Genomic DNA, 27,624 nt, shown 5'->3' with positions numbered 1-27,624 from the left:
TTATTCAGTGTTTTAGTGGTAGCCATGATAAAAAATTATGAGCATATACAATTGTATCAACTCAGTTGGATTCGAATGTACTCCTTGTACGATTTTCAATGAGGAAAATGTAATGTAATGATTGTATTTGAGTCATCTTTGTCGTTTACGAGTACCAAAGAAATTCCATTACAACTGATGAGGTGAATCAGTGTGTATTGTGAGTCGTCAGGATTAACATCACGTTCTGTCTCTGGTACACTGTACCTCATCATTTACCACCTGATAGTTGTCAGTAATGTGATATTTGCATAGTTATGTCAAATACACTGGGGGTTGATAGATCAATCACGTATTGGTTTGTTCTCACCATTTTGATTGATCACCCGATAATGAGGGAGTGATAAACTCCCCACTGTAATTGTCTACACCGGGCCCCCGAAAGTGATGTGAATGGGTAATGTAGAGCAGCCTTTGCAAGCAGTTTCTCCTTGATAATTTTTGGACGACTACTGGCATGTTACTGAAAAGATTGAGTCTACCTGTCGGATCTGTGTTGAAGGCAATGATCTATCTAGATGCAAAAACTTCAAGTGAATGTACCCTGAACATAAGTTTAGAGGCAGTGAGTACAGAAAGTAACAGGACAAATCATTGAGGTTTGAAGAAAATTGGGTATTTTCAATACCGGTAGTAACAAAATTGTGATTTTTAGAAGTTTTGATTAAATCATATCTATTGATCACTGGATCAGAAGGCCTAGACTATTTGTGATGTCACACATGTGGAAAGATATACATAAAGTATATAGAAAATATAAAGAGATAACATGTATCCACAAAATTTTACTCTTTATGAATTATAAAGTACATACATTTCCTCGACTTGTAACCAGCATATGTTCAGGGAAATGTTAACCCACATACCTTGTGCAGGAAGTGAGTTAAATGCTCTTGCATTATACTAGAAAAAAATATTCAGAACGCTCTTTAACATTTCTTTATTGTTTCACTACAATGACATCATGAACTTTTGTAACCTTCCTTTTCATCTAATGACAGCTTGTGGATTTAATTACATTAAAAAAAAAATGAAAATTCATATCTTCTGAACTGAATGTTCAATTTTCCTCAAACTTCACTATATAATATTCTCTATCAACTGATTCTGTATTAATTCATTCCACATGTAATATCTGTGAAAATGTCATCCAGTGACAATAGGCGTTTTCACACCAGCCCGATGTTTCGAAGTAGCGCGCTATTTTCTGACTTGGGAAATTAACCCAATCACGAAACAGCGCGCTATTTGATAATGTGAACACAAATTAGCACGCTAATTGTATCGCTCTGATCGAGAAAATTTCTTGAGTCCAACCCGGGAAATTTCTGAAATAGCGGGATAGTAGCGCGCTATTTGATAATGTGAAAACGACTCGAGAAATTAGCGCGATGCATTCCATCATGACTAGCGTGTGTGACCCGATCGATCGAGGCAAACTGCACACAAATCATGAGGAATTTTTGAGAGGGCACACACATTACTGATGCTGTTTGCACATACTCAGCTGTCGAATTAGCTCGAAAAAAATGCGGGCTAATTCTCTTCGGGCTGATGTGAATAAGAAATGAAATGGCGCTCTAATTCGCAATTGCAAAAAATATCTCGAGCTTGGATTTTTATCGGGCTGATGTGAAAACGCCTAGTAACTTTCTGCATTGGACGAAAAATGCAATTTGATTCAATTCCCAATTAATTCGACATTTGGGATGATTTTCTGTGCAAGATTTAATAGGAGCAATGTTGTCTTTGTAAGCTTCCTTGTATGTCAGTTGTATGAGTTAAAGAAAAAAAAAATGTTGCTAAATTTTAACAGATTCATAGCTTCTTGTCTGTTGCCCTCTTTTCTCTTCACTTGCTTTGATATCAGCACCTGTGTAGATTTCCTGAATCTCATTGAGAAAAGGGATGGTAATTCCCCTAAACCTTTTGCATCACAATAGCCTTCATGCAAGACTTTTGTTGGGTGGATTTATCTGCCTAACATGTAGCCAAGTGTGCTGGGAAGGTGGTGGTGGTGGTGGGGGTGGGGGTGGGGGGGGGGTGGTGGGGGTGGGGGGGGGTAATGGAGGATTTTTTTTTGAATGGCAGTAAATAGCAAGTACAACTGAGTGCAATTGCGTGTGAAGTGTTGAAAATGATACGGTGTACTTAAGCTGTTGTGATCACATTGCAACACGGAAGTTACATACAGGGGGAAGGAAATGGACTTGTAACTGTATGTATAATTATGAAGCTTTTGATTGCATTCAAACCTAGATTCACCAAGCTGTTGTACCCACAGGTACATTATTTGAGTATAAAGTGCAAAATCAGTGGCAGTTCTCATACCTTTGGACACATTGTCGCTACATTCATGTGTCTCCCGCGTCTGGTTTTCCACCGAATCTCTCGTGTGTGGAGCAAAGTTCACCCAATTCATTTCCTGTTTGGAAAGCACTTAACACTCACATGTTTGTACTGATCCCCAAAAGACTCTCTTTGCTGCTGAATAAACGGAACCTTGATGAATGGTCGTAATGAAAACAAGCAGAATTCGGGCCAACACTTGTAGGAATATGTTTCTCAATCAACACCAAAGTAGTGCTGATCAGATAGTGTGATTTAAGTGGACAGATTTTAAATACACATGTATATATGTATTTTTTTTTTCTTAGATATTTGATGTCCAGGTACTTGTTAAAGGCAAGATGATGCTTTGGACAAACAGACAAACATGTGTGTCAGATCCTAACGTACATGTGTATGGTAATCTAAAATACTTCAAAAAGTTATTGACAGCGTTTGCACTTTGCGTAGCTTTAGGCAACGCTTCAGCATTTTTTGCAACATCATGCACTTGACCTGCCTTCAGAAGTGGTCAAGTGGCAGTGTATAAAAATTGATTCATGGTAAGTTCTGTAAATTCACTGCTCTCCTTGCTTTCTCCTCAGAACTGCCTACGTGTCATGGTGTAGCGCTTGATCTCTTCTTTATTATTGGGTGGATATCAAATTATTTTCATGTACAGTAAAATGTTCAAAAAACAAACCACAAGGACACTTTTTAATCCAACATTTGGAAAAATGCTTATAAATCTACCCACTTTTGATTAAGTAAACTTTCTATTTCAGTAAATTGATTGTTTCCTTTTTATTCATGCTCAAATCTTAGAATGCAGTAGTGCCCTTCTACTTCCCAGCTCACGATATTTCAGAGTTCAGTGGATTTAAGGCGAGATGCCGAAACTGAAAAGGGCATATAGAATTGTAGATGGCATTTTGCAAGTTGAGAGAAGTTGATTTCTTGCAAAGTGCCTGTCTGTTGGAGAGATGTTACAAATGTAAGCATCCGTGTGGTTCAATAAGGGAGTGTCAGGCCATTGTTCGCTCTTTTTGTGCTTGCTGTTGTTAAACCCGTTTAATTCATACAGACTTGTGGGCATACAAATCGAGGATAGGGAGGAAGAAATCATTCAGTCTCAGTGCTGGCGCGACGGCGTAACAAAATCTGTGCATTTGTGTGGAAGGAATGAGGAGGGTGTAGACAGAGTAGATAATACACAAGTCATTCCTGGGCATAAAAGTGAAAATTTGATAAAGAAGTAGTTCATGCACATGAAAATTACTTCCTCGGCTCTTCCCCGTGGTGAAGGCATGGTAACCACGGCTGGACGAAAATGCTCGAAGGAAGAAGATGAGAAGCAGAAGAAAGAGAGCGAGAGAGAGAGAAGAAATAGAGACAGGGAGAAAGATAGAGGGGGGGGGGGGGATGAGAATGAAAGGGGTGAATGAGTTAAAGGGGAATGAAACCCAAATATATATATAGTGTGGATTTAGTCAATGAGGAAATATTAACGGAACACATTGGTAAGTTTGAGGAAAATTGGACAATCTGTTGAAAAGTTATGAATTTGTAAAATTTTGGTACAGCCATCACTGGATATTAAAGAAGACTACAACAATTTGTGATGTCACACATGGACAATAATACTTGTATAAAGAAAATATGAAGAGGAATCAATATATCTTCTAGCATTGTGAAAGAGCACTTACAGCTTACCTCTTTTAGCAGGTAGGGGAAATAGTATCTTCCTCAATATAGTCTGTACATGTATGTCAGTAACAAGTGGAAGGAATGTATTATTTTCATAGAATTATTATTATTATCTTTTTTTCTTTGTGGTTTTGTTGTCCTGCTGTAACATCACAAATTTTTGTAGTCTTCTTATCTGCTGGTTGCAGTTCAAAAAAACTTCAAAAATCCATAGAACGAATTGTCTGATTTAATAATCGGGAAAAATGTTAAACTTTCTTTAAATATTTTTGTTGTACAAGTATGTTGTCCATAATGATACATGTTCTGTGAACTATAGTAATCTTCTTGTCCAGCGGTGACTGCACCAGAATTTGCAAATTCATAACCTTTGAATTGATTGTCCGATTTTCCTCAAACTTTCATCGATGTGTTCTACTGATATTTCGGCAGTCACTCAATCCAAATGTATATCTGGGTGTCATTCGCCTTTTAAAGAAGGGGTGGGGAGGGGCAGAGTCAAGGTGTTCCATGTGCAGTCATGTGTGACGAAGCCTAAATGTGATTAACCTTACAAGAATAAATGCAGACAGATGGGGAGCCGCAGGTGAATTTATGCAGAAAAAACGGTTGTCGTGACAACCAGAGACAGGTCAAGTTGATTTATCCGTAAACAGGAAAAGAGGAAAAAAAACAAAACAATAACAGTGGATGAAGTGATGGATAAAGAGGGGTGATTCAGTCAGTGTGTGAGAGAGAGAGAGAGAGAGAGAGAGAGAGTGAGATTACAACTTTGTAAGTATTGTATGTACATCATATCTTTAACAGTGTTTTACTAACATGTCCAGAATTATGTGGGTAGACAAACATAAATTCGCAAAATTCAGGCCTCACGAAAATAATTTTTCATCTCCTGTAACTAACAATGCAGTGTGTATCCTCCCCAAGGTGGGAAGTAGCCAACTTTTCTTAAGGAAAAGAGATACTCTAAAAGTGGAAATTTTCACGCTTGGCTGAGTAAGATGAATTTCAGGTGTTTTTATTTTCGCAAAATCAAAGCATCAAACAGTGTCGCATGTTTTTATTTTCGTGCTAGTTTCTGATGGCACAAAACCTGTGAATTTTTCTACACAGCGAAAATTTCAACTTCTACTGAGAAATTAATTTCTCATTCCTTGACTTTGATTGTAGATCGCATATTATATACAAAATGTATGTTGCAACCACCCATGAAAAATTGTGGCACAAGTTGAGATCCGCAGAGTAGCGTACGCTCACAAAAAATATGGCCCAGACAGTAACGAGAGTGGATTTACAGAATACATAATTGTATGCATACATACAGATATTGAGGTTGATAGATGGGGATGAATCATGTAGATAAACAGTGTAGATGAGGGCAAAGAAAGCAAGAAAGATTCATTCTCTAGACACAAAACTTAAAAAGTTAATATAAGAGAGAGTTCGAAGGATTGTTGAATTTGGGTGTCAAGTTTCAAAGCAACAGTTTTTGCCAGCAGAAAATTGCCCAGTCACGGCTGGCAGGTGCATGTGCTCATTTGCGCAAAACGTCTTGCGCAGCCACGTGTGCGGAGACATGCTGGGAATGGGAACACAAGAAACACAAAGTTCATGCAGAACTTTGTGCAACTCATGGGGGGGGGGGGGGGGATAGGCGAGACTCTGAGCCCCTCTCGGTACACTTTGATTCACTGAGTAGAATTAACTAATCCACAATGCCATTAACTCTTTGAGGCTCATAGGGGGCGAGACGTTTGCACACAATGTCAATGGGATTTAGAAAATGCCGGTCCTGAGATGGTGACTGTAAAAGTGGATATTTTCGCGCGACTAATTTTTCGCACTCGCGGGGTAAGAAGAGTTTCGCGTGTTTTTGATTCCGAGGAATCAAGACATCAACTACTGGAACATACGGCAAGTGAAAATATTCGCGTGCTTTTATTTTCGCGCTAGTTTCGGTTTGCGCGAAATGCGTGAAAATTTCAGTATACAGGATCTCCTTCCTCTAAATATCTCACCAAATTGGCAACATGATGACCATTCTAGTGTAAGAGGTTAAAGATAATAAAAAGTTTTGGTACCTCAAAAGTTTCCCTGAATTTCCGTGTTTCAGGTTAAAGTACTTTTCAAATAACTAACACTGTGAGACTTACTCGCTCCAAAGTGCTCTCATCTCTAGTAATCATGCAATTAACTGCGACCAGCAGCCCCATACGCATAGCGACCAACAGCCCCATACGCATAGCGTAATGGGGCTTCGCATTGTAGCATTCAGGATCATGACAGATTTAGTATCGCGGGTAAATGTCAACTTAAAATCCAAAAATTCTTCAATTTGAAGACTTACCAATTAAGTTGAAGTCTTGAAAACAGGCTTCGGGCAACGTTTGGTTCCGCCAATAGTCCCTTTCTGTTCGAATTGATGACTGAATGTGACTCTGTCGAGAGGACCTTGGGAGAGCTACATACACTGATTACCACGGCCAGCGCATACGCACACATCACATGCGAACAAATTTCAAATGCACGAACGGATAAGATGTTTGTGTGCGCATGCGCTGGCCGTCAATTCAGTGTAGCTCTCCCAAGGTCCTCTCGACCGAGTCACATTCAATCATCAATTCGAACAGAAAGGGACTATTGGCAGAACCAAACGTTGCCCGAAGCCTGTTTTCAAGACTTCAACGTAATTGGTAAGTCTTCAAATTGAAGATTTTTTGGATTTTAAGTTGATATTTACCCGCGATACTAAATCTGTCACGATCCTGTAAGCTACAATGCGAAGCCCCATTTAGCTATGCGTATGGGGCTGCTGGTCGCAGTTAGCTACTCAGTATGCGTATAGGGCTGCACGCTGCTGGTCGCAGTTATCATGCAATAATGGTTTCGTACAATACGTGTACTACCTCGCCGCCGTACGGCGGCGGCTCTGGTACCAAACCATTATTGCATGATTACTAAGACATGAGAGCACTTTGGGGCGAGTAAGTCTCACAGTGTTAGTTATATGAAAGGTACTTTAACCTGAAACACAAACTAAGACAAGGAAATTCAGGGAAACTTTTGAGGTAATGCCAAAACTTTATATTATCTTTAATGAGATTCATTGGCATGACATTCCAAGGCAGGCTTTGGTATATAGGTACTGTAAAAGTGGAAATTTTTGTGGTGCTAAAATAAGCTAACGCGAAAATAAAAGCATACAAATATTTTTGCATGCAATATGTTCCAGTGGGTAATGTCCTGATTCCGCGGAAATAAAAACCTGCGAAATTCATCTTGCCTGGCCGCCAAGCACGAAAAATTATTCGCGCGAAAATATCCACTAAGTGCTTGGCCAACTTGCTCTGTTGTGCAGATGATTTTTAATGTGTGTGTTCAAGTCCTGTACTATTTTGTTCAAAAAGTCCTCATCAGAAAATGCAGAGAGAGAGAGAAAGCATTGTTGGATCATATAACAAAATATCAGATTTACAACACATGACAGTTAATTAAAAATGTGCATCAATGCGTAATTTTGTTTTCTAGAATTTTCGGCTCAAATTCACAAAGGAGTTATAAATCAGATCCATAGTTTGAATTAACCCATGGACAAAGAACAAGCATGGATATGCATAAAAGTTGGGCATACCTTGCATGTACAGGTGTTTGCCTATACACTATTGAATGTCTATTGCAGTACATGCATATTTATGCAGAGGAAAAAATTGCATTTATAAAACATTGTATGTTCATTCAATCTAAACTGTCTTTGTGAATTTTGGCCCTTGTGAGTTTATTCTGCGAGGAAGCCGTTTAGACAGAAGAGTGAAATCTTCTCTTCTGTGTAGCAAATGTTTTTAAAGAGTACATAATGTGTCAGTGTACGTATAAATCTAAAAATAAACAAACAATAAAGTACAATGTAATTACAAGTATGTGTAGACTTCAATACACTCATACCTGGACACTGCTCAAATTAATGAAACCAAGGTTGTGGTTGGAGAGTTTCTCGCTCACTGCGTCAGATATGAATTTGGGACATGCTCCCCTGGCACTCCGCACTCGCCTCTAATTTTGCAGACAATCAAATTTGATTTGAATCCCAGGACAGAAGTAAAACCTATTGATTAAGAGATAATAGTAGCCTGCACATGTGAATAATACACTGTGATCTTGCAGTTTAGTGATTCCAGCACAAAATGTGACTTCGATACAAGGCCTCTTTTGTACATCCATAGACATAATGTGAGATATATATGTGGAAGCAACCCTCTTTTTTTTTTCCTGTCATGAAATGTGCAATGTTAAGATGCTATTTCATTGTGGAATATTGTAATGGAAGGCACTAGATTTCTGTTGCCAATTTTAGATCAACCGTGTTTGTTCTTGTAGAAGTTCTTGTAGAAGTTTCATATCTTCTTGAGATATCACAAACTCGTATTCTTTGTGAGCTGATGCCACTTTCAGAGTCTGTTGGCTTTGTGAGTGTCCGTGTGTGTGTGTTGGTGTGTGGAGGGGGTACAAACATCACATGTGATGTATGTGTGTTTGTGTGTGTGTGTGTATGTGTGTGTGTGTGTTTGTGTGTGTGTATGTGTTGAGAAGGTACAAACATCACACATAGTATATTGTATGGACCAGAGATTGTATGGGCCAGACTTTGTGAAGCATGAAATCTGGGCCAAGGATGCATCACTATGAAGCTCTCAGCACCTAAATTACCTTGATGAAATGTGAACATGCGAAATAGAATTTACCAGACACATTCTGCAGCACTCTTTATAATCATAGCAATGTCAGAAATTTGAGCAGAGTAGATAGATCATGGAATTATTATGAGTGGCTTGAGTGGTGAGGTACAGGGTTTTATACAGTACAGTCAATCCTGTCTGTACACTGACTGATCAAAGGAAGCACACACACACAAACAATTATTTATGGTCATTACATACAGGTGGTTGTTGTTGACAGGTTCAACTCTGTAGCCATTATTAGTATTTTCAGTGTCCCATATTATTACATGTAAACTTCAAACACTACATGTCACTATGTATAGAGAAAACCTTTATTTGAGGTCATTTGTGTAAGCTAATTGGCCTGCACCTTCTAATACTGTATATGCTGTTATTTTCGCAAATGAGGATGTCACGGACATTTTCACGAGATGTTGTTTTCGCGAATTGACACAGAGGCCTAAATACGCGCACTACTACCTTAGCGTATGGTGACATTTTCGCGTGTTGTTAAATTCGCGGTCCAACTGAAGATTCACAAAATTTGCGAAAATTAAACCCTCCCGAAAATAACAGCTTATACAGTAGTCACCAGTTCCCATAGCTGCACACAAGTTTCAGCAGCAGATATTTGAATTACTACTAACAGGCAACAAAGCCGGTAGCTCTGCCGCTAGACTGCTGGGCAGTAATTGTCATAATCCATGTCACATCAAGACAAGATCCCCTTAATTAAAAAACAAACAAAAATGACAGGAAAATGGTGCATTTTTGTATGCTGTAGGCCTGCTGATAAGGTATGCATGCATGCATGCAGAGTATGTGCAATACTTATAAATTAGAGATCGTAGAGAGTGTTAGTACTGACTTGGGTGCTGGGATCAGTTCACTGCCCTGAAGTTTGTTGGTATTTTGTCAGCAATGTGGCAGTGCCCTGAAGTTCATTTATATCATGCTTAGCAGTGTGGCACTGCTCTGGAGATAAGGCCGTTATCGCTATCGGTTACTCCCTCGATGAATGTCTGACTGTTTGCATAGAGTCCGCCAAGTCCAAACATAATGTCGTAACATAAATTGTTATGATTGTGCTGTTATGCTGTCCTCTATACTTTTTACTAAATTGTAATTTTCTCTCTGCCTCTCTCTGCAGAATTTGAGAATATATGTGAGGAACAACCCATCGGCAGGGAACTCTTCCGACTCTACTGCGACACGTGGCCAGAACTCAAACGTGCCATCACCTTCCTAGACGAAGTTGTAAGTCGCAGACGTTGGCTACATGTTTGGCAAAATAGACGGAGTCAACATGAGCTCTGTCTGTCTGCCTGTCTGTTTGTCTGTTTGTCTGTCTGTTTGTTTTTGTCTTTGTGTTTATTTGCATTTTTGTGGCTATCTAGAATGTTGTATGCATGAGTTTTATTTTTCCATCCGATTCTCATGCATTCTCTCCTCTGTGGTAAGGAGAAGATTGCCGTATTCTCTGATCATCTTGTTTCGCTCAGTCTGCATTCAGACGGCAAAGAATATCCAGCCTCTAATCATATTTTTTAGATGTGATTGTGATAATGTTTAAAAGAGTGTAGTACAGGCCATCCAAACATTATGAATGGGTGTTCCCGCCGAACCCATATCCGCAAATGACATTCCATATACCTGGAACAGCTGTTTGTCAAACTCCGTGTCCTGTCAATCAAACACAAAACTCTTAAAATGTACATGTGCATGCACAAAGGTATGTACTTAGATGCACATACTATGTGAACACATTTCCTGTTTTATATGCATGTGCTTCATTGATGTAGGTGAATATGAGGTCAAACTGAGTTCCACATCCCCCCCCCCAAAAAAAAAAAAAAAAGTGAAACTGTTTGGAAACATCTCTTCTTCCATGATTGGCTATAAGTGATACGAGAAATATGATTAGAGTAGTACAGTAGGACTTTGCTTTGCTTTGAGATGGACAAGAATGTAAAGCAAGTTTGTTGCTCCACTTTGCACACGAGCAGAAAAAGGTCATATGTAATAACAGGCATGTTTGTTTTTTAATTCACTAAGATAAGCATCTGTGATGTAATGATTATTTAATGTCATCCTTATATAAATGGTGCTTGCTATTCCATCTATGTGACATCAACAAAGCGTTCAGTAAAGCCTAGTATTTGAAAACAATGATAGAAGATAGTTTGTTAATGCATTCAGCACAAAACAATGAAATGAATGCTTCCCCAATTGTTGATTCACAGGCCATTTTGGTCACCTGGTATAAATGCCAGTTCATTCTATGTTTGAACATGAACTTCAGGTATGATTACATGAGACAAGCATTGATAAAAAAAATTGAGTGCAGTTCTTCATCTACTGAGAGAAAAAGAAAGGTCATTTGGTAAACTTGCATTTATAGGAGCTAATTACGAACCGGCTTACAGCTTGATGCAGCAGTGTTAGATATATTTCGAAACTCACTTACGAAAGGATAAATGTTATCCATCTGAAAGGGCACTATCTCTGTCATTATTCCTAATCCATCATCTTTTCTTCTGCTGCTTTTTACTTTTTGTCTGTTCACATCAATCCTTCAAAGCGTGGGCTTCCAAATGGGGACCCGTCGGGCCTTCACGCAGATAGAGCAGATATGATTTTTTTATTTGAGAACCACAGTCACATACGAATGCTCAATTTTAACATCCTGTTTAGTAATCATTCCTTGAGCAAAAGCCATATACACTGTTTGAGGAGTTACAGAGGTGGACAAATTCTATCTCATTAAATTTTAGCAAAAGGAAACAAAAAACAGCATAGACGGGCGACAGAGTCATAGAAAGAGTGCTCTGAACTTTGAATTTGATAAGACATTCACCTTCTTTGCATTTTTTGCTTGCGTCGGCACATGCATCTCCTGCGTGTGTGTGTGTGTGTGTGTGTGTGTGTGTGCATGCATAAATGAATCAACTGAAGTAGTTTTCTGTTGTGTACATTCATTTCTTTTTTTTTTAAAGCTCATCTACTTTTGTATAATTGTAATAGGTAAAATTGGATGAAATACAACAAATATTAACTGACAACAGAATAAATGATGGGGGGGGGGAGGATATGATGCATTAAATGGTATGACAGTCACATTTGTTTATTATTATGTGCACACATTAATCACTGTGGGTGATTTGTGCGGGTTTAATCATAGCATGTGAATAAAACTACAAAAGAAAGGGCATTTCTTTTTCTTTTTCTTTTCTTTAGGTTAATGTCTTAATCTGTAAACTCATAATTGATAAGATTGGAATGATAATGTGAGATATGATCTGTCTCTTTGGTTTTCTATTTTGTTGTAGTATATTTGTCTTTGATCAGATAGCATTAATGAGTGGAATCTATTTGCAGAGCTTGAATTATTTTCATAAATGTGAATATATTCACATGAAGACTGAAAAAGGAAAAAAAAGCTATGCATGTATCTTTTTAATGAAAGTTCAATGACTGATGCAAAATGCAAAAAAAAAATAATATATATATATATATATATATATATATATATATATATTCATGCCTGTTTAGTGACGTTTTAATCCTCCACAAGCTAACGTCATTGTCATTACACGTGCATCCAGGCATTCATAGTCGTAAACAATCTTGCAAAGAAGATTGAAAAAAAAAGTAGAGGATGAAGGATTATAAGCATCTCTTGATTAAACTCAAATAATGCATCATTGGTAGCCACAGGAAGAATTGTAGCTGACAAGAATTATTTCAAGTATTAAAAAATTATCGATTTTATAGCAGTTTGAAGAAGCGTAGTGTGAAATGATGGTACATCCTTGTGAAAGACAAAGATACTGGCATCACTCGTGAGTGTCATTTGCTTGCATGAGGCTCTTGGCAGAACTGGATTATTTGGACTCTTTGAAAATGAGACACCTATTTTGAATTCGTCAGTGGCAATTACCATTAAAAAGAATGATTGAAAAGTTTCATTGGATTGGATAATTGGATGTGCCCAAATTGAGCAACGACAGCCACCATCTAATGTTGATTGAAAATGTGGCATTTAATTATTGATCCTATGTAGATGTATCAATATCAGCCACCATCAAGTATTGATTGCAATGTTTCGTCTGATAATTGATTTGTTTTTTTTCTTCTGCTTAAATTTTCTGGTAATGGGAAGTAGACATATGGCCCGATGAAGTATGGGAGTACGGTGTGAAATAATATCGTAGGCAAGAGGGTTGTTGATGCTTGCGTGTCCCCAGGGCATTTCGGGGAATTTGCCAGTTCATCCAGCCGTGCCGGTGGAGACATCGGTGATTAAAGATGATTTCATATTCCCATGCATTATTTTTTTTTTTTCTGTCTTTTTGGTTGCACGGGTCCCCCCAGTCCCTCTGACTGGGAGTGAGTTCAAACCAAGGAATTTCACGCTCCAGTTTGCGTTGGTGAAAAGCGGGGTGCATATGAAGGGCTGTCAGATGTGTAGTCTCATTTGGCTAGACTGCGTGGGTGGATATGACTGTTGCTCTGACAAAATTCTTGTGATTTCATTCACAGTATTATTTGATCCAAGGGGCATGAGCCTCTTGCAAAAGCAACCAGCTGTCATCTATGATATCCATGTTCAGTACAGCATGAATCGTAGCTTTTTTTTTCGTTTGTTTTTTAAGAACAAATACATGTATCATCTTTTAACGTTTTTCCCTGCTATGAATTCTGTAGATATGATATTCATCACGAAATTGAAACTTAACTCTTGTATTTTGTATCATGTGAAATTTATATGCTTAATGAATTTTAGTGGTTAGCTTGGCAAGATGAATATTATTGTGCAAAATTAGTGCTATTGACTGTCAGGCAGGACAAGTTTACATTCAAATGGCAAAGTGTGCAACTGTTTAGTATCAGAAACATTTGCTAATTTTGTATATCTAAATTTTGTATTCTAACATATATTTCACATGTATGATAAAACACCTTGGTAATAAAGCACAGGGTATGCATATTTATGCTCCATATGCACAGGAGAATGTAGAGCAATGTCTTTGATTGTGATTCAGTTTGCATGTGAATTGATGTCATTTCTGAAAAGGTTCTGAACCCATTGAGGATGAGCCCAGAGTATACTCGGGCAGGTGTCTATGGGAAATGCGTGTTGTATCAAAATCATTTCATCCTCAACGGGTTAAGGAAGTACTTACTAATTTCATGCAATCAGAATTTGTGCTATGAAGTCATCCCTCCATCTCCACAATTCAAAATGTTTGTGTAAACGGTTGTCTACCAGAGGAGTGGATATTGATATTTGTGACAAATTCACCACAGATTTGATCCTGTAATCCTCATTCCTTGTTTCAATGATTTTCCTGCGATACAGTTGAACCTCTCGTATCCGGACAAGTCGGGACCGGGGCTCGTCCGGATAAGGGATTTGGCCGGATACGGGAGACTCAATGCTTTATACATGTAGAGTCTACATATACATACACATGTACTGATGTAGCCCATTGTAGTACCACATGTAGTAATGTGTATACTGCAACCTTTTCATTGTTACACACAGTAACAGACCCCAAAATAGAGGTTCGTGTTTGCAAGAATGAAATCATTTTCTTTTATAAATTCTTGGGATGATTTACCTAAATAATTATTAAGAAATGTATCCGTTGGGAATCCCCCTTTCCTCCCGTAATTATTAAAAAAAGATTAAAAAAATCACGGCGAGATTGCGTCCGGATAATAGAGAGATCCGGATAAAGGGAGACCGGATAATAGAGGTTCAACTGTATGTCATACCACTTGCTCCATCTAGCATCTGTCTTCACAGCTTTTAATGGGTTGGCTGAACCCACCTGTTGCAGTGAAGACATAAGTCATCAAATAATAATTGCTGGCAGAAATCATCCTGTCTTTGAATTGGCAGGACAATTTTGCAGACCTGTGCATCCTATTATGGAGAGATATTCATCTGGTTAAATTTATTACACAGTCACAAAATCAGAAAAAAAAAGCTGTGTTTGAGAGGTAAATAGGATCTCTAATGTTACACAATGTGTCACCAAGTGACAAAAGAGTTATATTTAGGAAGAATGAGGCTTTTGTAAACTCTGCAACCAAAATTTAACATTATGATGTGAACAACAGAGGGTTTGAGTGACAAGTAATAATATACTCTACCTTATTAGACATAAACATTAGAGGCAGTTGTCCAAGTCAAGCGATTGGCTTATTGATAACGGTCTCCTCCACCTCTATACTTTAAAGGTTTGTCATGTATTCACAAGATTATATATTTGTAATAAAAACTCTTGTTTATATTTTTATGACTTGTGAATATGTTTGATATTGTAATCCTTTTTTTCTTTTATACAAGTGGAGAAGTAAAACTTACTGAAACTAAAATGAAACAATTTGAACAATGAATAGTAATAAAGGAAAATAATGTGATAAAAATAGAATGCAGGACCTAGCCACATTGTGTCTGAGTCTTGATAGGCAAAACAAGCTTGTAGCGTGACAAGATGACTGTTTAATGTGCCCATCACTCGTACACATCGAGCATTGCATTGCAAGGCCTGTAAACTGAACTCCTCAAAAATGTCCGCTGTGTTAATGTCTTTCGCAGTTTGAAGTGAATCATGATTTGATGATGTTTTTCTCTCTAAATTTTTGTTTTTCTGCTTTCTTCCAGAGTAAATACGAAGTAGCTTCTCAGGATGAGCGGAGCAGACTTAGTCATGAACTCTACCACAAGTATATATCACATGAGGTGAGTCTGATCTACTTGTAGCCTTCGCTACAGGCTCTCTTCAATTTAGTTATCGCAATAGTAGAGTATGCAGAGGGTTGTCACATGCATTGGGAGTTAGCTTGGGGATACTGTGGAGCGAGAAGGCCGGTCCGGCTCGGATATATATTTGAGCATCCCCGTAACATATTGTGTACGGCTTTTTCACTGATCTCTATGTAAAGTCCACACTCGGCCGAAGAATCGCAACTGCAGTCCACCGTTACCGATAAGCGTAAGCTTCCATGCACATATATTCGTTGACGGGTGCTATTTATGATTTTCGCATGCGCCCCAGTGGGCAGGGAATAAAGATCGATTCAATCAGCCCACTCATGAATCCCCACACTACCGGGTCTTTAAAGGACAAGTCCACCTTGATATACATAAGGATTGAGAGAATGCAGCAATATTAGTAGAACACATCAGTGAAAGTTTGAGGAAAAACGGACAATGTGTTCAAAAGTTATGAATTTTTTAAGTATCTGCGCAGTCACTGCTGGATGAGAAGACTACTACAGTGTATGATGTCTCATGCGTACAACAATTTAAGGAATATAAAAAGAGATTTTCACAAAACTTTACTTTGTGAATAAAGTGCATATTTTCTTCGACTTGTTACTGACGTATGTTAAGGGTAATATTATTCCCCCTGCCTTCTGAAAGAGAGAAGTCAAGTGTTCTTTCGTTATGCGAGAAAAATGGAAATATGTTTAATTTTCTTTATTCTTTCTGTATATCGTTGTACACATGTGACATCACAAGCTATATTAGTCTTTCCATCCAGCCGTGACTGAGCAGAAACTTCAACAATTCATAACTTTCGAACGGATTGTCCGATTTTCCTCAAACTCTAATATTGCTGCATTCACTCAACCCACATGTCTATGAAGGTGGACTTGTCCTTTAAGTCACCAGCGAGAGGTGAGCCCCGGCGAGCTTTTCGAGTCCCATTCACATTCTCAGACTTATGTCTTTGAATGACCAAATTTTTGCTACCAACGTGCAATGGCAGATACCACAACCAATCACTGACCAAAGTTTGCTACCAGCGTGCGATAGCAGATTTTGCAACCAATCAGCAATGCATGAATATTTCACACTGACGGTTGATGGGTGAAATCGTGTATGTTCATCGGGTGGGTCAAAGTCACTAACTGAATCATTCTATTGGACTAGGAGTGGGGCGTTGGCTTACAAATGATAATCACTTATAACCATATCTGAAAAAGCCCCTGCACTGACACATTTGGCATTGGAAGAGCAAAGGCAACTCCATATTCAAGCTGACTATAAAAAAACAAAACAAAGGACGTTTAAATCAAACAAACAATAATAGAGGTTTTATTAGAATGGCATGTCAAATAGCACAGTTTGGAATTGTATGTTGTGCAGGAAACTCTAGTATTGGTCCCAGCCATATTTGTCATTACATTAATTGGTGTCTTTACCTCCCAACTCTCAGGTTGCAAAAGAGTGATGAAAATAATACTTTTAGTTGATAATTCAACAACATACAGCCCTATCCCCCATACTGGTCATGAATTCTGTGTCCTGTTATTACAACTTTCCTTACCAATTTGATGCAATGGATACCTTCTTTAATGCCTTTTTAATCAAGAAAATAATAAACATTTTGGAGAAACTTACTGTTGCACATTATTAGAGACATGTTTAGCATGCACTGTACTTGACATTCTATAACTTGGTCATTTCACGTCAGATTTTGATACGTAACTCATACCATTTCCTATGAGTGTTCTTACTCCATTGATTTAAGTTTATAAGGAACGTAGAGGAATTTGCATTTCACTTGAGAATCGATGGTGCATTCCTACCCTTCTCTCCCCTCTCATTACAGGCATGTTTGTGCCCATTTCCCCCCTTTCCTTTAGGAATGTGTTAGTTTTTTTTTCAAACAACTATTGTTCTTGTAAGATGTTTGTGTTTGCAATTCACTGCCATTCCCCCTCCCCCCCCCCCCCCCCAAACATCTGTGGTCAGTGCCTTGCCACTGCGGTTCCTGTTCAAAGGCTGCGGTTCCTCTCTTAAAGTGTGTAACATGACACCCCCGATTCCCAGGGTCCCGCCGCTCTGTGGTAAACTTAGCGGTACAGTGCAGTGTGTGTAGCTTGCACATCTCGGTTCAACGGGGTAAGGAGGCATTCCCAGACGCTGCAGTGAAATCTGTGATTTCTCATTAAAAAAAAAAAGGCATTTTCAGCTACCATTATATCAAGCTGTTACTAGAATCACCATTGGTATCAGTGGTCTGTTTCAGCCTGAAATATTGAAGGTTCCACTGTGTCACAGAATTATATGTTTATGTAAATGTTTTGGTTTGACATGTGATCTTCCCAAAAGTATAATTATGCAAAAAGGAGCTTTCTTATTGTACCTTTTGTACTTGCCAGCATGTGATGTCTTAAATGCACATGTCTCAAGTGCAATCTATGCATTGTTAATTGATAGGTAGATAGAGAGATGGATAGGTATGCAGATAGATAGATGGATGGATAGATAGCTGAATAGATAAACAGATGGTTAGATAGATAGATAGATCGATGGATATGTGGAAAGATAGGTAGAAAGATAGATGGATAGATAACTAGATGAATATGATTGATAGATAATAGATGGATGGCTAGATAGCTATTAAAATAGATAAACAGATGGTTAAACAGATGGTTAGATAGATCGATGGATAGTTGGATATATAGGTAAAAAGATAGATGGAGAGATAACTAAATGTGTGATAGATAGATCAATAGATGGATGGATAGACAGATGAATAGATTGATGGGTGGATTGAGCATTTTCATCAGAACAAAAACCTCGTTGTATTTCACTATAGTCTTGATGTGGTTTTGCGAGTGCAAATCGTACTTTGTTCACATTTTCATGATTCTGTTATTTTTTTTTTTCTGTTGCGCAGTCATATTCCCTGGCCTGTTCATTAATGTACCCATAGATGGGTTCTCCTGTTCATTCAAACTTACGGATAATTCACCTCTAATTCTCGTTGAAGAGCTCTCCATTTCTTCTACTTACTCGTTGTGCCATTTTCATGACTCGAATGTGGTTGGCTCCCCCTTTCAATCATTTCTTGTTGGGTCAGATTGGCTTCAGGCATAGCTCGGCTAAGCTTGGCTAAAGGCTCATGGGGTTCGAAGTGGATGGCCTTCATGGGGATGGGTGCATGAAATTTGAATACATCAATAAATCCATCATCACTCAGCTGAAGCATTCGTGTAGGCATAAACAGAATTATGACAAAGATTTTGAAGTAGAAACTGGTGGTATATTGTCGCAGTGCACAGGAAGTATTTGTATTCTTTCACTAGAAAGGGGAGGGGATAAGTGCCACAAGACCTTAAGTAGTAAATTTTCTCATTCACATGCATTGTTGCATTTATGGAGGGATATATTTTACATGGTATAACTGTCCAAAAAATGCATTTGCCATGTCGTTAAGAGTTCTGGATAATATCTTACAGTATAAATGCTGGTATGTGAGTAAATTGCAAAGGCCAGTATGTCACATGTACCAGCTTCCGTTGCCAGTTTTAAATCCAGAATAAATACTGTATTTGCAAGTGCATTAACTGTACCCAGGTATTTTACGTATCCCAGACTCTAGACCAGATTATTGAGAGGGGGAAAAACAACAACAATAGCAATTACACAACAAGCATAAAAGATTTGTTGATACTCTACATCTACATTTACTTGTGAGGGTTTCATTTTAGTCAGTTCAATGTCAGTTGAGTGTTACGGGTTGTACTTATGTCATTCCTTTTTGGCTGTGAGTGAGTGTACCATGTAAGTACTTTGCAATTTATCAGGAAATGTAATGACCCCAAAACAAACAAACAAACAAACAACAACAAGCCATTCTAAGACTATAAAATCATCATGCCCCAAACATCATCCAGAATATTATTACCTCTTGTACTTCTGCTACCAAAACATGCCATCGATGATCTCCATTAGACATAAAATGCTTTGGTTTGTTTTTCTTGCGGGCGCGAGCTTTATGGTAACTGTGTCATTCGCAGAGCTACCAAGTCTCACGCATTCTGCGTGAGACTCAAGCATTTAGGGCCTGTCTCACGATCTCGCGCAGGGCACCCATTTTTCTCACGCATCGGGTGAAGTCTGCAATTTGTGCCAAAAATAAGGAGCATAGCTCAAAGGATTCAAGTGATAGTTGCAATTGAAGGTATATTTCCCTTTTGTCTTTCAAAGTTAGTAAAAAAATAGTCACTTAAGTATGCACCAGATCGCATCATTAAGAGCTAATAATTCAAAAAAGCTCCATACCATGGGAGGGGTGACACCCTCCTCGTTCGCGTGCGCATGCGCGCGAGCGCCGAAACGCCGAGTCATGAAAATCTCACTCATAAAAATTTTTTGAACTTGACATCTCTGCATTCGCAGCACCAAACAATAATATTTCAAAGAAAATAAAATTGAAATAAGTATATGAAATGTGGTTGATACACTGTTGCATGTTGGTATTTGCATTCGTGATGTTTTGGGGTGATAGAAAGCCCTATTTCTGAATAAGAAAGGCAGGGAATACAGGGGATGATGTGTTTTATCCAAGAATCAACGTGGTGCCAGTAGTCGACATTGGCGTGGTGCACCTTGGTATGATGCAGAGTTGTCATGTCCCTCTTATTAATACCATCACGCTCCGCCCCTTTGAACTGGTGGTTCACAATGATTCTGGCAGCGAAAATTCCCACCTGTAATGCAGACAGCCAACTGAACACATAGTATTAAGCCATTCATCATTCCTACTGATGTATTGTACCCACCGTATTGTTGCTTTACCACTCCGGTGGGAGCAAAGTGCAAATAGAGCTCCCGGGAGTCACAAATTACCCAAAAGCTTCACCACCGAGCACAGAACATCATCGGTGGGATTAGACCACTTACTTATCTCATCCGGTTCTCCTTGAAATTGATCGTTTCTTATGACGTAAACTGCAATGTGTTTTTGTGTGTGTGTGTGTGTGTGTGTGTGTGTGTGTGTGTATTTTTTTGCAATGACATTTCTCTGAATGCATCGCTGCACCTCAAATCATGCAGAGAATATAAGAAAAATTTCTGAGTACCGAATAATACAGGACTGTCATGAAAATGTCACAGTGGTATGAAGAGTTCTCTGAGAGACTTTTCATTATTTGGAAATGGTAATTTAGCAGTTTTATCTGCTTCTCACCATCACTGTCTTATCAGTATTTATTTCCTTCATTGTGGTTCTGACTTGGGGTGACTGTCCTCTCTTTCCAACAAGACATGTGACTAAAAACAAAACAAAGCAAAACAAAGCAAAACAAAACAAAACAAAACACTTGTATGTTGACACTCTCAATTATTCACTTTGAAGTGATGAAGTGTGCTCGTGCAAGGACTTTCCAGAGTACAGATTCAAAATGTGCTTGTGTGTATAAAAGTGCTTGAATAAAAAAAAGTTATGCACGTAACAGGAATGATGGAGTTTCCTATGACACACGTGACTGAAAGCGAATGTCGAAGGGTCACTTTTATGCATCGTTCATCAACACTAAAGCGGTTCTTACCGAACTGATATTGTTGTACGTACTAGGGGGACAGTCTCCCATCCGTTTTTGTACAAATAACTAAGTTGCTACAAAGTCTGTGGGAGGGTTGACTGACTTGCTGTCGATGCACATATCCCCTTATTTTCAGCTGATACTTTTTTTGGGGGGAATAGTAGGGAGAGTTTGAGGTAGGCGTGGGAGAGAGGGCGAGGCACTCGTGTGTTCACCAGCCATTTCTTCCGCATTTTATTGTCATTATATTTGGGTGAAATTGTGTGCATGTAGACTTTTTAGAATAACTTCCAACATATACCAAATGTATTGCTAAGTCAAGGAGGTATCATTACATGTCTGAGCATGTGTGTCGTGAGCTACATGGTGCTGCAAGACCCACAGGTACCTTGGTGGGATTGAGTATACTTCACCATTGTTGTAGTGACATGTTTGATTGAATTCAAAAATACAGGAAATGCTTGGAGGGAGGTAGTTTGCTGATAAGTGCTTATCAGAAGAGACACAAAAAACAATAAGAGCTTGTGTGCTGTTTGATATTATTTTCCGACGGTCATTGAGATATCAATGCCATTTATAGCCTTGTCTTCAAGAGAGTCGCTGTAGGCAGATGAACTTGAGCTGCAGGCTTGCCAACACAATTTGCCATGACAGCTGTAGCCTGTCGAAATATGCAGCTTTCTTCAGGACAAAAATGTAGGAGAACGTACCAAAAATTGCTTCGGCACATCCCGCCAAGAAGATACCTGTAATATCACACCAATTTGCCATGTGTTCATCGGCTGTAGGACCGGGTGATGCCCCTTGGTAACTTTGAATTCAGTTATCAGCTTTTTAGGTGAAACTGAATATTTGATATTTGAATGAAAGGGGTACAGTTTGCCTTCCCATCATATAAACCCATTCTTATCTCTTGTTGCAGATGTAGTAAAAACACTATCAGTGCTGGATGTGTTTGTACAGGTAGACAAATTGCCAACAGGTGACATCAAGTAGGCCGTCACTTAGCAACCAGATTCAGGTAATAGTCCCGCTCATACTTTGTGAAGTTGACAGCCGATGGTCTCGTATCATTTGCCGTGAAGTTCAAAGCTTTATACATTTTTATCGCACAGTCCAGTTGTGGTTCATGGCAACCTAATGTTTTATGGGTTTAATTTTCGCAAATTTCGCGAATCACAATTTGATCACGAATTTAACAACACACAAAAATGACTCCGTGCACTGTGTTAATAGAGCATTAATGTACGCGTTGGCGTCGATTCACGAAAACATCTTGTGAAAATGTCTATGACCTCGTCATTCGCGAAAATATCTGTATGCGAAAATAACAGCGTATACAGTATGTTGCCTTTTTTTTTTTATTTCAGTACAGTTTTTATTTTGATATATGAAGTTGCTTGATGGGCAAAAGGTAGAATTGATGCAGATCAGTGATAATAGCTTGTGAAGAGGCTGGGGAGTGTCCGACTTTGCTGTCGCCGCCAAGCGGAGCGAGTTTGAGGGATTAACGGGTTAAAGGGAAGATGGATGCATGTGGAAATGCCATTGGACTGCCAGCTGCTGTCTTTTGCCAGGTTGAATAGGAATCAAAACAAATATTGCAGGAATGCAGGCCGAATTCAGTCGGCCCTGCAGAGGCCGGAGGAGTGGCGGGGTAGGCAGTGTATACCAAGGTAGAGGGGGAAAGGCATGGTCGTTTGTGAGGGCATCGACCAACAGCCTTGGTTAAGAGGGAAAGCCTCTTCCTTCATCACATCCTGTCGAGCAGACACGACGAGATTTTTTTTTTCTTTCTTTCTTCTTTTTTTTATTTTTTTCAAACAGAAAACTCCAGTATTTCTTCTTTCAATTCTGTCTATAAATGTGTTATGGTAACTCTCCAAACATATAGGTTTCCATGGATGCCATACACCCTTCTGTGCAGGTAGAAATGAAATTTTGCTCTTAAAGTGGTCTGATATTCTATAGCTTACATCCTTTGAGTCCAAGTGAAATTAATTTGAATGGAGAAGGTCCTCATTGAAATCTGCCTGGCAACCAGCCAGAAGTGGAATTGCACAGATATACAGTTGTGCACGTATACAACTGTCCAAGAAAATGTACGTTGACAGGATTGGAATAATTTCATGTACATAAATATGGCAATCATATCATTTCAAATTGCATACACTTTATGAAACTTAGGGGTAAATATTATTAAAGGAGACCTCCGGATAATTTTTCAGATTTTTTTCATTTGAACAACTATGAATTAGTTATACTGAGGACAGAGTTTCAGAATTTGTGATAATTGGGATGAAGAATAAGAATATTTTCAAAATTTAGAACAAATTGGAATGAACAAGGATGATGACATGGCAGAGTCACCATAAGAATGCATGAGTTGGGGCTCAAGGAAGCAGAACAAAAGAAGAAGGCATGTATAGATTATACACAGGTGAACTCGCAAGCAAGCGGTATTGTAATGGAATTACACTGACTACATTTCTGAAATATGTGAACCTCCTATGTCATCATCCTTGTTCAGTGTAATTCATTTAAGGTTTTTCAAAGTATTGCTTCTCTGCTCAAGAACCGCACTAAATTCTACAAATCTTTACATGGAGTTGTCGATTTATGTACTGCACGATGTGAAATTTTGAAAATCGTCTGGAATGTCCCTTTAAGTGGGATACTTGCAATCTAACCAAAGTTCACCCCCCACCAGAAACAAACAAACAATCAAACAAACAAACAAACAAACTAACTAACTAACTAACTAGCTAACTAACTAACTAACTAACAAAAAGGATAGAGGACCCCTCCTACCCATCTCTACTGAAGAAATCTGCTCATGTGAGTTCACTTTAAAGGGAGGGGGATGTTTATGAAAATGAAGTGATTGAGTTGAAGAAATACTTCTTCTTCATGTACGTTTTGGCCGTAAAATCCATTTATTCATTGACAGCACAGTATCAGCATTATATAAAGGTGAATATCTCACACATGGGTTGGCCGTCAGGAAATACGCTGCAATGCCAAAGACTTTGGGTTTGCAGCTTGATATCCATATGTTTGTGATTATCTGCTTTAAGTTTTGCACGTACAAAATCTTGCAAGAATCGTACAAGATGTGAAGAAACCCAGAAAATGACATTAAATTATATGGTCGAATAATTATAAGGAAATATGACTTACATGTATTCTTAGCTTCCAGTGGCGCTTGATGCTGGAAGTGATCTCCAGTAAATGAGGAGGAAAGATGGAAAGATACGAAGTAGGCAGATGGAAAGATATGAAATAGATAGATGAAAAGATATGAAGTATATAAATGGAAAGATAGTGAAGTAGATAGATGGAAAGATATGAAGTAGGCAGATGGAAAGATATGAAATAGATAGATGAAAAGATATGAAGTATATAAGTGGAAAGATAGTGGAGTAGATAGATGGAAAGATATGAAGTAGGCAGATGGAAAGATATGAAATAGATAGATGAAAAGATATGAAGTATATAAATGGAAAGATTGTGAAGTAGATAGATGGAAAGATATGAAGTAGGCAGATGGAAAGATATGAAATAGATAGATGAAAAGATATGAAGTATATAAATGGAAAGATAGTGGAGTAGATAGATGGAAAGATATGAAGTAGGCAGATGGAAAGATATGAAATAGATAGATGAAAAGATATGAAGTATATAAATGGAAAGATAGTGAAGTAGATAGATGGAAAGATATGAAGTAGGCAGATGGAAAGATATGAAATAGATAGATGGAAAGATATGAAGTATATAAATGGAAAGATAGTGAAGTAGATAGATGGAAAGATATGAAGTAGGCAGATGGAAAGATATGAAATAGATAGATGAAAAGATATGAAGTATATAAATGGAAAGATAGTGAAGTAGATAGATGGAGAGATATGAAGTAGGCAGAGGGAAAGATATGAAATAGATAGATGAAAAGATATGAAGTATATAAATGGAAAGATAGGGAGGTAGATAGTTGGAAAGATATGAAGTAGATAGATGGAAGGTCTGTTCATTTTTTCTAAACTCTTGTCTTGAAGCATGAAAGCATCTTCAAAAATTTAATGTGAGGTTGGGTTGTTTTAAGTAGTGGCCTATCAACAGTTTTTGTGTGCAGAAGTTGCGATCCCCTTAATGGAAGATGTAGAATATTATTAGTTTATAGGAGCCTAGAGTTGATACTGTGCCAAGTTCACTGACATGGAGAGGGTGCTGAAGAAGTAATGGTAGAATTCTTCGCGGGGCGAGGAGCAGAGGGTAGTTCACACCGAAGCGAGTTTTGTGGAGTTTAACTGCCTTCTGCTTCCCAAGTGGCGATGCGCGAAGACCGACGAGGAAATACTTTGTGCTTCGACAAATGACTGCACGATGTGATCAGTGGTAACCCGATACGAGTCGCTGTTATTGATTATTTGAGGCACAATTTGATTGCAGGCTGGTTGCCCAACACGTGGTAATCTAATGCCAGCAGTCTAGATGTAAAGGCAAGCTCTCCGCAGAGAAGGAAAAAAAAGTTCTGCCTTGAGTTTAAAGGGAGAAACTGCACTTATGTTCTTAAACACCTAAAGTAAGGTCCAGCCATCTGTGTGAAATCACTGCAAAGATTGTTATATACACAATCCGTCATTTAATTCAGAGGGAATGAACATTGTGGAATAATGAATATAATTACATAAGTGTTAAAAACATGAGTCAGGATGGAGTGTAGGCAGTTGTACAATAACTTCGGAAGCAATCACACCAACGTCCTACCATTGTAGATATTTACAAAGAGGTATTTTAACTAAATATGAGGAAAGTGAACCATTCTTTAAAATATCTTCAAGGAATATATTGCATATTTATACACTTATTTTGTCTTGTTTAGTTTTTTTTTTTTAGAACAAAGTTTTCTATTTTTTTGCTTATTATTCGGATGCTTCATTTTTGAGGTTCTCTTAAAATGTGACATTTGATAAACATCAATGTGTGGATTTGCATGGGTGAGCCTGAAATGAGAAGAAATCAATTTCCTAATCTAGTTGAAGGCATTTCCCTGTTAACCGAGAATTTTGTGTAGAATCATTCAACAGGTATATTGATATCAGGCATTGCCTTCTTCTACCCTCCCTCTCTCTCTCTCTCTCTCTCTCTCTTTCTCTCTCTGTCCCTTTTCCCTTAACCACATTCTCCCCACATTTCAATTTTTGTCCAAAGCAATCTCTGCCACATGACTGGTTAAACTTTTGTACCCCTTCTTAATAGACCACAGAACTTTTGGTAACCTCCAGAGAACAACAGGAGAACTTTGTTACCTCATGTTTGTTGATGCAGGGAAGAGATCAGTAATTTAATGCATTATTGATGTGTAAGGAATTTTAAAGGTTGCACCAGATTTTCAACGTGTCACACGTCTTCTTCAGGGTTTCAGACAATTTTATATATTGTATTATATCGAGGCTTGACATTAGCAGTGGCCTGGTGGTCAGGGGCCATGGGGTCCGGGGCCACCAGAAATAGTTGTCAGGCCACCACTTTTTATTAAGAGAAGATATAATTCGGTGGCCCAAGGGGGCCACCAAAATTGAAAGTTAGGGTCGATCCTTTATAATAAGGTAAATAGGTGAAGTTGTGTGATCATGTGAAAATTTTGGTGTAGTGCACGGTCGTGTCCTATACAAAGACATTTACAGCGTACCTACGCTTTGATTGTCTATGCAGTGATACGCAGCAAGAGTCGTACACTGTACAAAGGGCAAAGTCTGCTGTCGTTCTTTTGGCATAAAATGCGTAGAGCACAGGATGCAGAAAGTACACAGTTTATACGCAAGTCTGCTCAACACTGCGCGGCTGCACGTAAATGAGATTATCATTATACTGTGCGTGCATGAAATCAGTAGTAGATCTAGTAGGGCCTAAACCTACAGAAAATGCATGCAGATCGAGGGGTGTATTTACATAATAATCAGTGCATGTTCCAATCATGCACTAGTACTGGACTGCAGAACACAAAATACTGTACTAAATTTTCCCTTGTGCAGTTCTATTTCACCTCAGCTTGCAGCCTTGATGAAACAAAAAGGAATTTGGGAAAATTTGGATAGTACTTGTCATTCTATTATCCAGGATAGTGCATGATGAGAGCATGCACTATTTGTATGATGCATTGTATATTCATATTTATAATTTGGCTGACTATCACCGACCTTCTCATGTAGCATTACATAATTCTAAAGTGCAACGAAGTCTGGCCACCTCGTATGAAATGGTTGATTCTTATGAGAAATGGTTACTGTGGAATAATCATATTTAGCTGTATATGGTATCTCCATTCTTCCACGTCATAGACTTCAACGCCTTATATTGTAAAAGAGGGCATTGTTTTATTTTTATTTTCTTTTTTTCCTGGCAAAAAAAAAAAAGGAAAGGATTAGAAAAATAACACATTCAGGATGGATGTAGGCCTACAAGGAAAACAAATCCTTAT

The 27,624-nt window shown here is 38.4% G+C and overlaps 1 protein-coding gene across 1 annotated transcript in view; it reads left to right on the top strand.

The window, feature by feature from the left end:
- Nucleotides 1-27,624, top strand: part of LOC140241995 (G protein-coupled receptor kinase 5-like) — a 148,037-nt gene that overhangs the window by 80,402 nt on the left and 40,011 nt on the right. The window contains exons 3-4 of the mRNA XM_072321738.1: nucleotides 9,940-10,046; nucleotides 15,466-15,543. Of these exons, the coding sequence (XP_072177839.1) occupies nucleotides 9,940-10,046; nucleotides 15,466-15,543 (185 nt within the window). The remainder of the gene's footprint in view (nucleotides 1-9,939; nucleotides 10,047-15,465; nucleotides 15,544-27,624) is intronic.

This window comes from Diadema setosum, chromosome 18 (genome assembly GCF_964275005.1).
Source record: "Diadema setosum chromosome 18, eeDiaSeto1, whole genome shotgun sequence".
Classification (NCBI taxonomy): domain Eukaryota; kingdom Metazoa; phylum Echinodermata; class Echinoidea; order Diadematoida; family Diadematidae; genus Diadema; species Diadema setosum.
Note: the sequence above shows the minus strand (reverse complement) of the source record. Positions and strands in the feature narration are given on the sequence as shown.